The following is an 18,000-nucleotide window of genomic DNA, read 5'->3' as shown; positions in this document are numbered from 1 at the left end:
GTTTCTTTCACCTTTGTCAATTCTGTACTTTATTGCACTCTTTGCACTTTTATGTGAAGCACTTTGGTGCGGTTTAGCCGTCTGTAAATGCGTTATATAAATAAATTTGACTTCGACTTTGACACTGCCTTCTCTAACTAGATAATGAAAGTGTTATTCATAACATATATGAGATTATATCTGCCAATATGTTGTTTTCCTGTTCTCCTTGTTTCCTTTTCTGGTAATTAAAAAAAGAAGGTATTTTTTAATTCTCTGTATTGACTTGAAAACGTATAAATAAAATATAGGTGACAAAAAACAAAAAAAACACCAACAACCGTGTTGCCTGTTCATGTTGAGTCTGTCCTCGGTGTCCTGTCACTGCTTGGCCGCAAGAGGGCGCTTTATCCGCACAGGAAAGTCCTTGTGCAACACTGAAACTCTTCCCCTGGTGTTTTTAGAAACTGCAGAAAGGCGACTGGTGGCAGAGTTGTTCATAATGTCGGGCAGAAAGCCCCGGTCTGTCGCAAACCCCCTGGAGTCTGCGATCACCACACCGAGTGAGAGGATACTGAAAGAATGCCACACTTTATATGTCGACAGCGAAAACGGTAAATAATCAAGTAAGGTGGATTAACATGGGTCTGAGGTAGAGAGAAGTTGGCACCGTAAAGCCGATTCAAGCACGCACAGTTGTGATGTTATGTAACTTAAGTGTGTCTGAAGTTCGTAGTGCAGGTGAAACTATAAAACGCTGCTCGGTTAAAGTGTAATGTAGGTGTTGGGGTGCAGCAGCTGTCTGTCAGTGTCAAACATTGACATTGAACACTGGTGTGGCTCCTCTGCAGCTCCGGAGGGCGACAGCGTCTATCTGACTGTCTGCAGCCAATAAACTGTCACGTTTCATCACCTACATTTGTACATTTGTGCTTTAAATGTAAGGACAACTTTGCGTAAACAGATCCACCTGTAATATACTGAATAACAAGCTGTTCCGCCCAGGTGGTTTGGTTTAAAAATAAGTTACTGGGTTGCAGGGTCATGGTAAATATTTGGAGAACTGTGTAACAACAATCCTGTTACAGTGGAATAGCACACTGTGTGTTGCACCTACAGCACTTTAAGGTGTGTCTCGTCAGGTTTAAGTTACTACAGTAGGCCTATAATAGTTAAATCTGGAATAACAGAAACAGGAACAGGCCTGTCTGATGAGAAGTAAAAGCTGCTTCACTTCAATAACAATCAGTTGTTCTAGATTCATAGAGAATAATGTGGGAATGTGCGTTAATGTCAAACAGACAAGTTTATTTGAGCTTTCACTCCTGTGCTCCATTTATTATATGATCTTTCCTCAGAAGTTCCCAGGAAAGAACTAAGCAATGTGCTACTAATTAATACTTTTGTTTTTGATTTTTGTACTGGAACATATTTACATGCTTAAATGTTAAAAAAAAAACACATTTCCTCTTACTGTCTGAATTTACCAGTAGTCTCATTTAATGTGCCAGATGTTTTGTTACACAGAACTATCTGAGAAGGCATCATTGGAAACTCTCTGAAAAGGGGGAGACACTTTCCAAACAAACTTGGCAGGTGATTTAAAGCACCATGATCAATTACTGTCGCACACCGTCACGTCTACATGTAGTTTCTCACAGGATGTTGATTTGTCCGGTTGTGTGGATCCAAACATGTGACTTAAAACCCAACAAGATGGATTTTCAGGGTCTTGTGACGCTGCAGTTAATCCATGAGAATAAACATATTCTCTAACCTGTGTTCACCCTCTGAAAACTGAAACGCTCCATTATCCACTGTCTAGTCTGCTCTGAAATGACTGTAACGGCACTATGACGTTACTTTCCACCTTTAAATAATTAGTGCCCGACCAATACGGGAATTGACTTTGTAAAAGCATTCAGTAGGCTACTTTCTCTATCTTATTAAATAATTTATAAAACTATTGAACAGTATACATACAATGTATTGCATTGCTAAATAATTCTAGAAATGGAATACAAATAAATAAATAAATACCTCATACATTTTTTTAACCACAGCAAGCAATATTTTCTGCATTATATATTGTGTAAAATAAGTTTGCCCCATATATAAATATACTCTAATACCAATAAATACTGATATGCCTCTGGTTGGCCAATATCATCCAACAATATCGGTAAACGGATATATCTGTCGAATTCCATATAAAAATATAGTGGCATCACAAACTTACACAAGTCCTGACGGCTTGTTTAAAGGCACAATTTCTGATTATATATAGTGTGAATTTTTCCACATTTTGATATTTTCTTATATTATGGCACCAAACCAATTTCATAACCAAGAAAAACCTGCTAATCTCACTTTTTTACTAAACAAGGTAAATAGGAATTTGTTTAAAAAGCTGCATCTAATTTCATCATACTGCTGATTGGTTTCTTTAGATTCATCAACTGATTGTTAGTCTGTTAAATAACCAAAAAAGACTATTGCAACTTCTCAGAATCCAAAATGTGATCTTCAAATTTTTTGTTTTTATAGACAAAACAACAGTCTAAAATGCATAGATGTGGAGTGTATGATGATGTATGCCAAATAGAAAGCAGCACATTCTGTTATATCTGAGGCTTCAATCACAGAATATCTGACATTCAGCCCTAAGTAATTTGAATAATAAATAATAGCCTTAATTTATACCCACGTAAATACTTATTCATTATTGTTTTTATTGTTAGAAAATATTCCTCAAAAATATATATATATATATATATATTTATATATATATATATATATATATATATATATAAATATATATATACCTCATACATTTTTTAATCACGCCAAGCAATTTTCTGCATTATATATTGTGTAAAATAAGTTTGCAGCATATATAAATATACTCTAATACCAATAAATACTGATATGCCTCTGGTTGGCCAATATCAGCCAACAATATCGGTAAACGGATATATCTGTCGAATCCTATATAAAAATATAGTGGCATAGTATTTTCAGTATATATATATATATATATATATATATATATATATATATATATATATATATATATATATAATATAGTGGCATAGTATTTTCAGTATATATATATATATATATATATATATATATATATATATATATACTATCCTATCCTAACAGGTGTGTACATGTTTGTGTCTTCAGGCCTGGTGAAGATCGCCAGCAGCCTGGGAGTCCGGCTCCTGCCTCCCAGAAAGAAGATTGTTGTGATGATAATGGGGAATCACTCTGCAGGGAAGAGCTCCTTCATTAACTGGTAATGCACGTCATGGCTGATAGGATCTACAGTGACATTCAGCTTCATTCGCTCTGCTGCATCTGTGAGGGAAAGCTTACAGAAATACCATCTTCACACAATTGTGGTTTGAATTGTTCAGCAGTTTTGACACATGAAATGTGGATTTGTTTGTTTACCAGTTGAGTGTTTTGACAAAAGCTATTTGCAGAATAAAGCTTCAGAAAACATAAAGTACATTTTATAAAGAAATCCCAGTATAAATATAAAAGTCAATATTCAAAGATATATTTATATAGTTAATGTGTGGAGTTTGCTGTTTTTATGTTTCCAGTGCAAATGTTACTTTTTGTTCGTGTTTGTGATTATGTCTGTTTAGACCATGGTGACCTATGTTGATCAATTTTTTGCTGGTTTATAGTTTTAATCATTCGTAAAGTGGCTGTGTCTTGACTCCAGTTGTTTTTTATTTACTTCAGTGACTTAAAGTTCTTGTCCCATGTGTTGAATCAAATGTATAGGATTTATATGGTTTAGGAATGCTACAGGAATGCTGGAGCGCACTCTGTTGGACAAACAATGCTATGACACAATTCTAAACAACATTTCTTTCATTATGTTCTAGAAAAAAATCCCAACTAAAGTCTATTTATGGCAAATAAAAGCAACACTTTTCCAAAAAAAAAAAATTAAAATAACTGATCACCTACCAGTTTGTTGCCAGTTAATTTAACATCTAAATGATTAATTGTTTGTTTTGGCTCTACATTTGTTAAAATAGTGTCTGTTTGAGGGGCTGAAAAACTCTCCATTACATTTGAAATGTTTCCCTCAGCGGATTCAGGAATGTGCTTTGAACGACCTCCATGAGAGCACAGCTGTCAATCATGCCCACAGTCGCTGCTGACCTCACATATTATATATATATAGTGTGTGTGTGTGTGTGTGTGTGTGTGTGTGTGTGTTTAGCATGAAGTTGTTGATGTGTGTGGGTGAGAATGAATAGAAATTAAAATATCACATCATTTAAACTCTGTATTCGTTATTGGCTTATTGTAATAATAATATAGCCAGAGATTAAATTTGTTTAATCTGTAATTTGACTATTTCTTGGTATTGCAGCCCTGATGGTTGGGGGAATAACTGGGAATCCTCCTGATGGGAAGAACTAGTTTTTAATATTATGATTAACATTCATAATATTTACATGACACATTGTGCAATAAGGAATATTGACGGACATGTCTCACTAATTTCTGACATCTAAAGCTTTGGTTATGGTCCTACAGGTCCTGGAAATCCTTGAAAGCTTGTGGAGAAAAATTAAGCCCCTGAAAGTTTTTGAAAAAAGACATAAATATCATTGAAATTGCTTCATTTTAAGTATTAGTAAATAGGCTACACCACGCTGTTTGTAATTGTGTCTCCTGAAATTGCATCATTGTCAAATTCCCTTAAGAAAGTGTGAGGGTCACATGTGTGCATGTTAAAGCACAGCTGAAAAGTGTTCACACAGTCAACTCTCTCTCTCTCTCTCTTTCTCAGTGTTGTAACTGTAATAACCTTGGTTCGTGTATAAAAGAACGCCGTGTTAGGTCCTTGATTTTGAGGAAACTGAAAGTCCATGTTGTAAAACTAATCAACATTGTATTTGTCACTGCTTTAGATCCTGTGTACTTTTTAAATGCAACAATAGTTTTGATGCATGTGATGCCTCTTGCTGTTTCAGGTACGCTGAGGAGCACATACAGAAAACAGGCGTGGCCATTGAAACGCAGGGGTTTACGTTCATCACAAGTGGCCGCAAAAGAGAATCGCTGACGGTAAGAACGGATTGAAGAACATTTCCAGCATCATACACAAAGTAGTTTAAGATCTGATGAACAAAAGTGCTGACTAATGATTGACAAGAAAACCAGGATAAAAACAACCAGCTTTGTGCTCCCCGTTATCCGCATTTGGGTTACGGGGGGGCTGGAGCTATTCCAGCTGACATTGGGCGAGGGGCGGGGTACACCCTGGACAGGTTGCCAGACTATCACAGGGCAGACACATTGAGAACGACAATCACGCTCTCATTCACTCCTACGGGCAATTTAGAGTCACCAATTAAACCTAAGTGCATGTTTTTGGACGGTGGGAGGAAGCCGGAGTACCCGGTGAGAACCCACGCTGACATGGGGAAAACATGCAAACTCCACTTTAAAGCCTTTAGAATGTATTTCCAGCTCTTATCAGTGTTTGTTGATTAACAGTATTTCATATTTGGACTTCTCAGTTTTCGGTAATGAAGCTGCAGCTGATCATGAAGGTTGATGAAACGATTCGTTCAATGTCACTTCGTACGGAGCGGACACTCCCTCTGTCAGTGGATATTTCTCATTCTGCTTGCTGCTCCAATAAGGAGCTTTGTTGTATAGACACACACACACACACACACACACACACACACACACACACACACACACACACACAGAGGGTGCCTCCTTGCAGCATATAAACAGGCTTGGGAGACACCTGTCTCTCCGTCTTCTCTCATCCTCTTCCTCTGCCTCTCTGTTGGCATCCTGCTGTGTGAAGATGATGAAGATGAATAATATATTTGCAGTGCAGGACTGCTGCAGAGTGGATTATCTCTTATGTACAGGAAAAGCTTAAAGCTGGCGTACTGAGCAGTGATGCAGCAGCTGGTGGAAGACTGAGTGCGAAGTACCAAGAAGAGAGAGGACTCTGTTGTGGCGTGATGGGAGCTCAAAACCAACTGCAGATCAATTTCTGTCTTATCAGGTTATTTCTCACACTGTCTTTTTAACTCTTTCACAGGGAAACGCAACCCTACATCTCTACCCTCACTTTCGACCACTCCTTGAGTTCAAAGGTAGGTCTGTTGTTCTTGTTTTGGCACCAGTAACTTATAATGGGTTTCTGAAAAGTACACTATTAGGAGAATTTTTAATAGTTGTTCTGATAATGTAGTGATACGCCATGCCTCCCTCTGTACTTTACTGAAAATATATGTTTCTAAATTAACCATTATGTGTGAATGTTGCTCTGTTTCTAATTAGATGCATCATGTAACAGAAATATTTCTTAATATCTCACATAATAGAGCAGTTTAGTGCATTTTTATGTAGTCCTTGTGACGTTAATCACTCAAATCTTGTGCCGTTGCCTCTCCCTGCCTTTGATGCTGAAACTAGAATAAAATACTTCCTCCTTTTGTGCGGTGATAAGATCAGCACTGCAGTCTTAGTGCACACATGCTCATTAACTTCTCCATAATACCTTAAAATTCTTACTAATGTCATCGCTCTTGTGGTGCAATGAAGAAATGCATATGACTGTGCTTTTATTGATTTTTGTTCCCCCTCTGCTGGCATCAAGATGAAAAACATCAAAGAGAGGATAAAGTGTTAAAATTTGCTGGAACTGCAGGAAGAAGCACCATTAGGAATAGTGAGCAGGAGATGAATGTAATCATAGGCTGCTCCTTTGAGGTTAAAAAAGTGTTCTGCTGCATGTACGGCTGCAACTCATCAATATTTTAATTATTGAGTAGTCTGCCAATTGTTTCCTTAATCAATTGATGAATTGTTTGATGAATTAAACATCCGAAAATAGCGAAAATGGCCATCAAAGTTTCACAGGTCAAGATGACGTTGCTAAATGTCTTCTGAACACAAAAATATGTTTTCTTTTGTTTTATAAAACAAATAAAAGAAGGAAATCTCCATATTTGAGTGACCGAAAAGATAGGTATATATATTTTTTCCTATCACAAAATGAAAAATAAAAAGCTGTGTTACTGCAATAGTAAATAATTTGGACTCTTTATGTACTGATCCAAAGCATGGAGGCACTGTTTGCTAACATGGAGTGTGGAGTATATAAAAATACTCTTTACCATGTAGCTATTTCATATAGACTATTAATTTATTGAATTACACGAAAAACTGCTATATTGTGATATATATTGCTATCCAGATATGATATAACCTACATCCATACAGAAGATTTCATCCAACTTAAACTCTGGCAGTTTAATCACACGTGTTGTAACCATGGGTTGTTTTTATGTTTCCGGTTATTATTAGTCTTTTGTGATTTTGAGGTCACTCACATTGAAGAAAAAGACGTAATTAGCAGCATATCGTTTTAAGGCGACTGGCCCGAGCTCTCTGTGCGTCAGCAGTGGTCTGAAGCCTCTGGATGTTGAGGTGGTCGTGCAGAGATTCTGGGTGTGCCTGCTGTCTGAGTGGGAGCATCAGGGGGAGGGCGGTAATGTATGTGCGTGCGTTTGACAGTGAGTGTGTGGAGAGTGAGGGTTCACTGGGTGCGGACCGGATCGCTCACGGTATGGCTTGTGAGTCACACCATCGACAGCAGTGCAGTGGAGTCAGGAGGAGCTGCTGAGAAATGTCACAGCTATTAGAGACGGCACAGCCCAGCAGCAGCAGCAGCAGCAGCTCCGCTCTGCAGGCCCCGAGCAGCACCAACGATCTGCTGCTGGAATGCATGCAGGCTTTTTATTTGAACTTCACCGCTGCCTCTGGAAATACATTATATCAGGCGTTTGTTTACCTGTCACGGCGACTGAGGATGACTCATCAGAAAAGCAACATATATCCTTATGTGGGAGTAGCTGCTGATTATACAGTTTGATCTCCTTTAGGATGTGCTTGGAGATTCTTCTTTATACTGTTTTAGACTTACATAAAGCATGTCTAACTCTGTCTTTTTGTCTTAATCTTATCAACCTGTTGTCAAGAGTTTAGACTACATGCTGCATAGGAAGCAACTGTTTCATGCCTCTCCTTAATATTGCAATACGAATATTTTGCCTGTGTTGTTTGCCCATTTCTTTTAAACATATTTGCATTGTGTCTGGTTTGACCTGTTGAGTCCAACAAGTTCTTTTTTAGTCTTGGTCGATGCAGCATTATTGCAGCCTTTGCCCTTTTCCTCGTGCACAGGATCTTTAGTGTAGCCTTCTCAGTTACAGTCACTTGAGGAACTTAGCACCCATCGGCGAGTACCGCTCTTGTTTCCTTTTCACCTTTTCGGAAGGCTCCGAGGACTTTCTTCAAATGGAGTTGATGAATATGTCTGTATCGAGACTATTTGGTGCACTTATTTAAAAATGTTGTCACGTAATTGCTGGTTTTCTTTTCTTTTTAGTAATGCAAAGGTGCATGCATGTGTAAGGGAAGTACAGACTAGCAGCCTGAGGGAGATAAACGTGAAACTGCATGATAAAATCAGCATATATATGATGTTTTTCCCCTCAAAAGCAACAGTCATCCAACAAAGGCTTGAGAATATACTCCTCTGACATTTGATAGGAGGCAGAAGCATTGATGCTGTGGTCATGCTGATGTAAGAGAAACATAAGGGAATGCTAATGTGCAGTGGCGCTGCTCGCTGCAGCACAAGGACGGGATCTGTGCTGGCTGTTAACACCTGCCTCTTCCGATGAAACAGCCTCAGTCATCCCAGCCGTGCATGTGTGTGTGTGTGTGTGTGTGTGTGTGTGTGGAGGGCAGAGGGTGTGGGTGGGCGGGTGCTGTTAATTTGTCAAAAGTGTCTAAGTAGTGTTTTTGTTGTGGTGCTCAGAGTTAGATTTTGAGGGGGACTCATATTTGGTTGATGTGGTGGTGTATGGTAAACCTCACAGCGCGTTGCCTCACAGTCGTTCTTCACTGGCTAGCTTTATGTCCCCAGCCCCACGCTAAAGCTGCCAGTTGAAGAGCTGTTGTGTGTAACCATTACAACAGATGGGGAGAAAACTGAGACTTAAAGTTTTATCTGTGAGGGTGTGGTCGCTATCGATCCTTACATAAATCGTTACTAAATCGTTTTGAATTCAATCAAATGCACATTTCCTCTTAAAAGCAAACCTGCGAACACAAAAATTGGACTGAGTTCTTGACCTTTAATGTCACTGGCCTCCCTCAGGTTTCCAAGTATTGACTGCACTGCAGCTTCTCCTAGCAGATAATAATACAGTCATTAGAGGGGACAGCTTCCTGCAGGGACTAGTTTTTTTATTAATTGTCTTTGTAACTATAAATGTATCCTGAAGGAAGCAGCTGCACACACATTTTTGTTTATTGCAGGTGTTACAGACTACCTGTCTGCTGAGATCTCCACCTCAAAGCAGAAGAAGTTCAGTTTGGTGACATTTGTGGACACGCCTGGTTTGGTGGACGGAGACATGGTCTACCCTTTTAATGTCAACAGCGCCATCACCTGGTTGGGTACGTCTTTGCAGCTTTAAGGTTTACTATCTACTATGAAGTCGTTTCTCTAAAAACTGTTTGTGTTGGGTTTCTTTTGCAGGAGAACAGGCTGACTTGATATTTGTATTTTTCGACCCGATGGGCCAGGCGCTCTGCAAACGCACACTCAACATCGTGGAGAGCCTGAGTGAGAAATGCGGAGACAAACTGTTGTTCTACCTCAGCAAGGCTGATGAAGCTGGGAAGGAAACAGACAGACAGGTAAGTTAATTTAATATGTACCTTTCATACATAGATTTGTCTCCAAAAACATATGTATACTTACTTCTACTTTGTTTATTTCTGCAGAGGGTGATGATGCAGATAGTCCAGGAGCTGTGTCGCCGTCCTGGTCTCAACAAATGTGGTTTTGAGATGCCCACAATATACATCCCCAACCCACAGAAGGTAAGACTGTTTATTTGCTGTTCCCGTAATGATGGCCAGTTAACCACACAGTATGTAATTTTCTGCTGCTAAAGGGTCTTTCAGTCAAAACAATAACAAAAGACAGAGTTTGGTAATGTTTTTAGTAGCGTGGGATCATGGGAGTCTTCAGCATCATTATGTCTTTGCAGTCAGTTTCTCCCAGTTAGGATTCCTTAAGTGTTCATCCTGCAGGAGGTTTTTATCCAGAGTTCTCCCCCTGTCAAAAACTTAAAGACGCAGTGATTAAAACTGGTAAAACACTTACCAGAGCGGTTTACCTTAATACCTTGCTTCTCTGATAACAGATGCAGATGTCATATTTCAGTTGAAATATGTCATTAAAAACCACCAAGATTTGAAAAGTGCATTGTAAAAATGTGTCCTAAAACTGGATTAAAATCAATTTAACACTACTTCTAACGACAACCATTACATTACATTACATTACATGTCATTTAGCTGACGCAACCACAATGCTGTTTCATATGCAAAGGGAATAAAGTGCCACTGACAGGCAAAATGAAGCATTACTCTGAATAAAATTCAGATTTCTCTTGCTATGAAAATTGTTAGAATAATTTGGGATAATGTAAATACACGAGTCAAAGAAATAAATTACATAGGTCTGGTTGCTTTTAACTATTTAATGCAGAAAAGTTACACATTAAAGCTTCAACAGGATGTCGTTTTTAATTTAAAAATAAAATAGAATTAGACATAAAACAGTTGTGCAAACAACAATAACCCTCTGATTCTTTACCTAAATCATGCAGTGCTTTCCCCAGAGTTAGAAAAATAGCTTGAGGAAACCTTGAAAAATGAATAACCTGACTCCAACACCAAAAATCCTCACCTATCTTTTCAGAGCGCAGATTGTTGATGGGGAATGATGAGCAGGAGGACGTCCAAGTTCTCAATTTAACATAATTTTATTACAATACGTCAAAAATTGTGCAATACAGAGATCTCCGGGTCCAAAACTCACTTCCCTGATACACACAGACGGGTTTCAGTTCATGAAGTCTGAACCCCGTCCTTTCCCTTGAACCCATTAAATACTAACAATTGTCTACTAAACATGATGGTAGATTTCTTCCAGGAAGTTCCGCCTTCTTGATCCGTTGATTCGTCAGTTTTAATCAATACAGGGAAACATCATGTCACCGGGCCACAATCTTCTGATGCCCGGCACATCAATGTCTAAATGTATTCTAAGGTCTAAAAAATATGAAACATAAAATATATTCTTTGTGAAAATAGAATCTTAATCAGTTTGAGCAAATGGAATATATGTAATTAAAGTAATCACAGTTTCTAAACCAACATTCACACACAAACATAATCATTGTATCATAATCATATTGCCTGATTAATAGTACCAAGGTTGACCTTTGATAGTGACCTGCGTCACGCACAGAGACAGAGAACAGAGTCAGACAAAAGAAGCAGTGTAATCAAATCATTTAAACAACGTAGAATAATCAAATTATTCTAACACCCATCACCAGATTTAGGCTGTTTCTGGTGTTTTTCTTGAACAAATCTCTCAGGTCTGATTCTCAGCCTGGATTCATCCTATCCTTGAGGGTGGAACAGCCATTGATTATCCTTGAATATAAATTCTCCTCTCCAGGTTTGCTGGTGGCTCTTGATGGCTGCAACAGGATGATTTATTTTGCAACATGATGACTGAGAGAGTTACCCGCTGGTGGGGGAGGGGTGGGATGGCGGGGGTTGTAAACCATGGCCTTTGATCAGCCACCTTTGACAAGGCAGCCACAGGCCTGAGTTACTGCTGCACCATCTTGTGATCCACGACCACAAAGCTCTTCCCTGCACGGAAGATTTGTGCACATCTCCCGACCTCCAATTTAATTTCGCTGAGCAAGTCTAGCTTCACTTCCTGCTAAGTGCACATGGCTGTCAGTCAAAATACCCCCAGGATTTGTTGAGTACACCTTCCCTCTTTGAGATGCACAGCTGTACATTGTAAAGGATCTCAGGTTCGTTGATTGGAAGCCCAAGAATAAACACAACAGGAAAGAAAAAAGACTGGTCTCAATGCAGGCTTTCTTTAGGTCACAGCGCTGGACTCAGACTGACATCGCTCTCGCGGGATCCCAGTCAGAATGAGCCCCGATTTCTGTCTTAATTCACATTTCATTATTTTTGGGGTAAGGCCTGCCCTGTACAAAAAAAGGAGGAACATGCAACCGAGTTCTATTGGCCAGTTACCAATGACGTGGACAGGCCAACAGCTGTCCAAGTCTCGTTTGAAGATTGTGATACACAATGTGTGCATGTGTGTTGTTCTTACAGGCGTGTATCTATGAGCTACAAAGCCTAAACATGATAATACACACATCTTACTTCTGTGAGAATACAAACTCTGTGGGATCTGTGGGAAAGAGGAGAGCTACAGTAGAGCAAAACACAATTGCTATCTGAGCTGTCGGCCTTCTTATAATTATTCAAATATAACAACATGTTTGTAGCCTGGCTAACACCAGACTAATCACAAATGAGATTAGTCTGGAAACCAGCCGTTCATTTCTCCGTAGAGGAGGCGTGGTTTACGATCCTCCAGAACCGTTTATTGGGCGATACGAATGTCTCTCAAAAGCGTCTGTAGGTAGCTCTTAGCCAATTGTATCAGTTATACCAGATGACGTATGTAGAGCGACAGAAATTGATGTTTACATAGCCAGACTAGCCCATCTCTACTTTGAGGCTAAAATGCTCAATTCTGCTTCTGCAATGTTTTTCTGCAGCATGTTCTGACTCTGACTGCTCACAGTCTACCGGCAGTGTGTGTGTGTTGCTTGCTGCTTTGCTTCTCCAGTTCTCGCTTTCTGCAAGATTATTTATTTTTACACCTTATTCCCCCTCATGTCATTCAGCCACACACATCCACTGATTTTATGGGCAATAAACAAGCTGCTGCGGGTCTCACAGCGGCTCCGCTGTCCCCCGGCTCGTAGCGAGATCACCGGCGTTACGGTAGCGGGCCTAGTAGCGGCGCAAGTAGCGGGGCTAGTTGGTAGATTAGTAAATTAGACTTTTCCCAAATCCTGTCGGAAGCAAGGCTAAAACATCCTTTTTCGTGGTGAAACAGGAGTCTGCTGCGGCCATGTTGGATCCGTAAGAAAACTACAAAACTACAAGCTTCCGTCTGCCGAGTAGTAGTAGGGGAGGGACGACAAATCGATGACGGTCATCGTCTTGCCGTCCCTCCCCGCTCTGTGATTGGATCCCTAAAACAGGGCTAAGAAACGGCCCTGGTTGCCAGACTGCCTGGAGGTTCGAAATTAAATTTGAGTGCGCAAGGCAGTATGGGTATACCCAGACTAACATGTTTGTATAATTATTAAAGAAATGGATGCACTTATGAGCCTTTTGTCTTTTGTAGCCGAGCCGCTGTGTGAACCAGATCGACGGGGTGTGTCAGACCATCGAGAAGACCATCAACCAGGCCGTTCAGAAGACCCTGAATCAGTTGGAGAAAGATTGTGACCTCATTTGTTCCACCATCAGCGGCAAACTAGAGCAAGACAGGTGTGACCTCTCAGCTCACAGCATAGCACATGTTACAGTGTTGAAATTATTGCTAAATCTAATTTCCCTGATAGAAAATGACAGGTGGAACCTCAGAGCAAATAAATCATATCAGATGTATACGGAGGAGATAAGAGTCACTCGATATTATTTTCTGCTGCAGAAAATGTGATATTAAAACCAGATTTCCTCCGTGTGCACGCAGGGCAAATGTGACTCACAACAAAAGCGTCCGTCTTCACTCCTTCTTGTGTGGCCTTCTGGGTGTTTTCCTTCCCGCCCTCTTCATCCTCAGTTTCGTTGTGAACACTTTCTCCAAAGAACAGCTGGACGAGCTGGTGGGTGAAGGGGCGGCTCGGACCCTCTCCACCTTCACAGTAAGTCCTTTGGTTGATTGACTGATTGATTCATCGATTGATTCATTGATTTATTGATTGCATATTTGTCTCGCAGGGAGTAGTGATGTATATATGGGAGTGCATACCAGAAGACGGACAAGTTGTGTTTGTCATCATTTTTGGAGCTTTCTGCTACCTCCTGCTTTTCCTAGCAAAGTATTTTGCAGGGTGAGTGTTACAATATAAAACACAAACATAAACATACATAGAGCTGAAGCAAATCATTTCTATTAGTTGATCATCTGCTGTTGATGATTATTCAAGTACTTTCTTCATAAAAATGGCCCGAGATTAATTGGTTCCAGCTTCTCAATTGTGAAGGTGTTTCGAGTTTCAACTGAATATCTTTGGACTGTTGATGGGAAATACAAGACATTTAAAGACAATTTTGGGGTTCAGAAAGTTCTGCTTGACATTATCAATATTGTCACATATTTTTTTGTTCATATGGGAACCAGAGTACTTAAATTTAAACCCTTGACCCTCAGTGAAATGTCTACATAAAGCAGCACTTTTTCAGTTTTGTCACATTGCTGTGATGTTCTTCCTTGTCAGTCGAGGAGACAAGACTCTGACGAAGAAGGAGAAGAAGACGATGACAGACTACAGTGATTATATCCGGGATATCGTCAAAACTAAGAAGGTTAGATTCTTTTTTATGCCATTAGGCCATGTGAAGTGCAAACTTTAAACTTGCAGTATTACATGTGCAAATGAAGATGTTCCTATCAATCGCACACTGTCAAAACCTGCAGATTTTCAGCTGATCCATGACCAGTGCCTGGCCGGACAGTCCGGTACAGTATATATACTGTTTTCTTTTGCTGGTCAAATTAACACCATGGGCCACATGATGGGTTTATGTCACATAAACGAAGGAACAGACTAATGTCACAGCCACATACACACACACACACACATCATGCCATTGATGTGAAAGTTCTTCAGCGTGAGTGAAGAAGATACACAGTTTGCAATTTATAACACTTGCAGGTCCAAAATTAGCCATTAGCCAACCTTGGATAAGATGGGATATGAAAAAGTCAATTTTCTGATTAATTTTATTTGACTTTTATTTTATATATATGTTTGTGTGAACGTTAGAGAAAGTCCTGTATCTTTTGCAGTCATAGTTTTTTTTAAACACACAATTGAACTTAATACATTTCTGAATTTTTTCAACGAAAGAAAAGTTATAAAAACGTTTGTAAAAACCAGAATCGGCAGGTCAGACTTTAAAAAACATTGGAATAAAAAAAAAAAAGACACAAGAAAATTGCAATGGGTGCATCTTTGTAATACAGCAGTTAAACAAACAAAACATATTACTGGACTCTGCACTTCCTCTCAGCTCTGCAAAGCTTTTTAGCACCTTAAAGTATCAGAACTGTGAATCTCACACGGTTAATTTTTCCTCCACAGGGGAAACTGTATGAATGGTACCTCCAGCAGTGTGCAGCAGAATATGACCTCTGACCCCGGGTAAGCTGAAGACAGTTTACACACACGCGTCGATGTGTTGCTACAGGGTTTTCGGGAGAAGTGGCTCATCTGCCTCAGTGCATCATTTTGTGTCTGTAGTGGAATTAGTGGGACTTATGATAATCGACCAAATGATCAGGTTTTACTCTTCTCAGTCGGGCAGGTGTAACCTCTGAATGCAGCAGAATTCACTGCCAACATTTATCATCTCAAGAGCTTCAATTAAAGATTAAGTGCCTTTATTAGTCAGTGCAGGATAAGCTTTGATAATGTGAATGGTTTTTTTTCTTCTTCAGTTTTTATAGTACAAAAAAGTTGATGCCAGAAAGAAGTGTTTACAAACTGTTTTCTTAAATTGTTCAGTAACTTGTAGCTGCTTTCTGCCAGCAAAAAGTGTTTTTAGGAGTTTCTCTGTAAAGCCAGTTCTCATCTCAGATGTCTCACCACCGTCCTGAAGTCTGCCATGTTGTCTTAAGGTACCAAAATGTTCTCCTCTTGTGTATGACTGTTAACAACACTTCAATAACCAATGCTGTGATAACACTTGGGCATTATGGTCGGCCCTTTCATCAAACATTTTCATATCAATAAGACTGCAAGCTCTCTCCTGCCTCCATAGTGTCTCTGTCCTGCTATGAGATGTTTGTTTTGTCCTGTGATTTTAATAGCAAGTGTTTTTTATATATACCGGATGTGATAGAATTTAAAGAAGCCACAGCCATGACTAGGCTTGGGCAGTATCTAGTTTTTCATATCATCTGAAATTCCATTGGCATTTAACGGTATATGTACCGTTGTTTCAGCAGGGAGATGCGTTTTAGTGACAAGTTTGCTATCTTCCACAAGCTCTTCAAGACAGTAAATATTGTTACGTCTATTTCCGTTAAAAAACAGAAAAATGCGCTTTCTGATTTAAAGTTTCTCTCTTTCACTGAACTAAGAGTAGTTTAGTTGCATTGTTTACTCATAAAACATGCTCCATTCATACTCAACAGAAACAAAATAAAACTCTGTGGCTCTCTCTCATTCTTTAGATGCAATTCGTTAAATTTGCACACACAAAAAAAGACAGAAATCACCCAAAAACAGCTTTGTCCATGTTGGCTGTCCTTTGTTGCAGAACAAAAGAGAGTCACAGACACCCCTTTGTAGCTAGCGGCTGATGAGAAATGCTGCTGCATTTTCCATTCAAGTCAGTTCACATGCACAAATGAACAAAATCCATCTGTGGCATAATGTAGTCCCAACAGCTGGCTGACCTTTATTATCAGTGCTAAACCAAAAATACTCCCTAACAGGGGCAGCAGAATTTTACTTTTTTTTACTAGTCCTGTAATGTTAACCCCACCACTCATAGTCGTCATCTTTCTCAGCTCAGCTTGTGGCGCGTGCTGTGCACTATAACACATCACCTGAACACAGCATCTCCCTTAGTCTAAAACAGGGATGTCTAAACTATTCCACAAAGGGCCGTGCGGCTGCAGGTTTTTGTTCCAACCAAGCAGCAGCACACCAGACTTGACTCAGTTCATCAACTGATCTCAGTCTTCAGACAGTTGATTGGTCAAACTGTGTGCTTTTGCTTGGTTGAAACAAAAACCTGCAGCCACACGGCCCTTTGTGGAATAGTTTGGACATCCCTGGTCTAAAAGAAAGAGCAGCTTCTGTAGCATTGAAAGACATTTCTAAATATCTACAGTACAGTAATACCATGATAATGCCCAAGCCTCTTCAAAACCTGTGCTTTAGGTGCTTTATTACAACAATATAGTGAAACTGGTTGTGAAGTCGGTCACTGCACTGATGTGTATCTCCTTGAATGTTTAAGAGCTCTGAACCCTATTTGTTGTCTACAAATCCATCAAATCTAGTTTCATGGCTACAACAGCATGTGGTCTTCACTCCAGTGATTGTTGATTTATGTGTCAGTCTCAAAGGGCTTTTTACCCAAATAATATAGAAAAACCTCTATGGGCTGTTTGCAATATCGTTGTGAACGCTGTCAGTTTGTGTGGTGTGTGTTAGATGCCTTCCAGGTGTCCTCCTCATTAGGGAAAATATTTGTGGTAACACTTTCTCTGATGTCTTTAATGCATTACAATATACTGTCATTATGATGAATACTAATGAGTACAACCCATTATAAGTATGATTATATTGCTTTATAAACATGGGCGTCATAGAAAGTGTTTCCATCTTTGTTTTTATTATTTCATATTTGTGAAACGTGTGTGACTTTATCTGTTCTCTGTAATTTGTCCAACATTTACTTTTGTTGTATGAAATCAAGGCTCAACTGATGAGGAAAATGTTTTTCTTAGTAATCCCGACTCAAAGAATGAAACTTGTCAAAAACATGCAAACTATGCGCTGTCACTTCCTTGAAAATTATTAAACCTTTTCTACTGACTTTTACTGGACTGACTATTTACTTTTTCACTGGTTATAAAGTGAAGAATGCACATAAACAACAGGTGGAGTCAAGGTTGTCACAATACCAGAATTTTAAACTTTGAAACAATGGTAGTATTTAAAAAAATGATACCCAATACCTCTCTCAATACCAAGGCAAAAATAAGTCCTAGTCATACAAAATTGG

The 18,000-nt window shown here is 39.3% G+C and overlaps 1 protein-coding gene across 1 annotated transcript; it reads left to right on the top strand.

Moving 5' to 3' along the window:
• The first annotated feature begins 461 nt into the window (after positions 1-461).
• Positions 462-17,816, top strand: si:dkey-98f17.5 (uncharacterized protein LOC569123 homolog). Its single transcript, XM_059337640.1, has 12 exons — positions 462-593; positions 3,169-3,280; positions 4,989-5,082; positions 6,083-6,137; positions 9,376-9,516; positions 9,599-9,759; positions 9,847-9,945; positions 13,376-13,521; positions 13,727-13,898; positions 13,975-14,087; positions 14,475-14,562; positions 15,342-17,816. The coding sequence occupies exons 1-12, from the start codon at positions 482-484 to the stop codon at positions 15,393-15,395; spliced, it is 1,347 nt and encodes a 448-aa protein (XP_059193623.1). The 5' UTR covers positions 462-481; the 3' UTR covers positions 15,396-17,816.
• Positions 17,817-18,000: the final 184 nt, after the last annotated feature.

Source organism: Centropristis striata, chromosome 7, assembly GCF_030273125.1.
Source record: "Centropristis striata isolate RG_2023a ecotype Rhode Island chromosome 7, C.striata_1.0, whole genome shotgun sequence".
In the NCBI taxonomy this organism is placed as follows: Eukaryota; Metazoa; Chordata; class Actinopteri; order Perciformes; family Serranidae; genus Centropristis; species Centropristis striata.
This window is presented reverse-complemented; position numbering and strand designations above follow the sequence as displayed.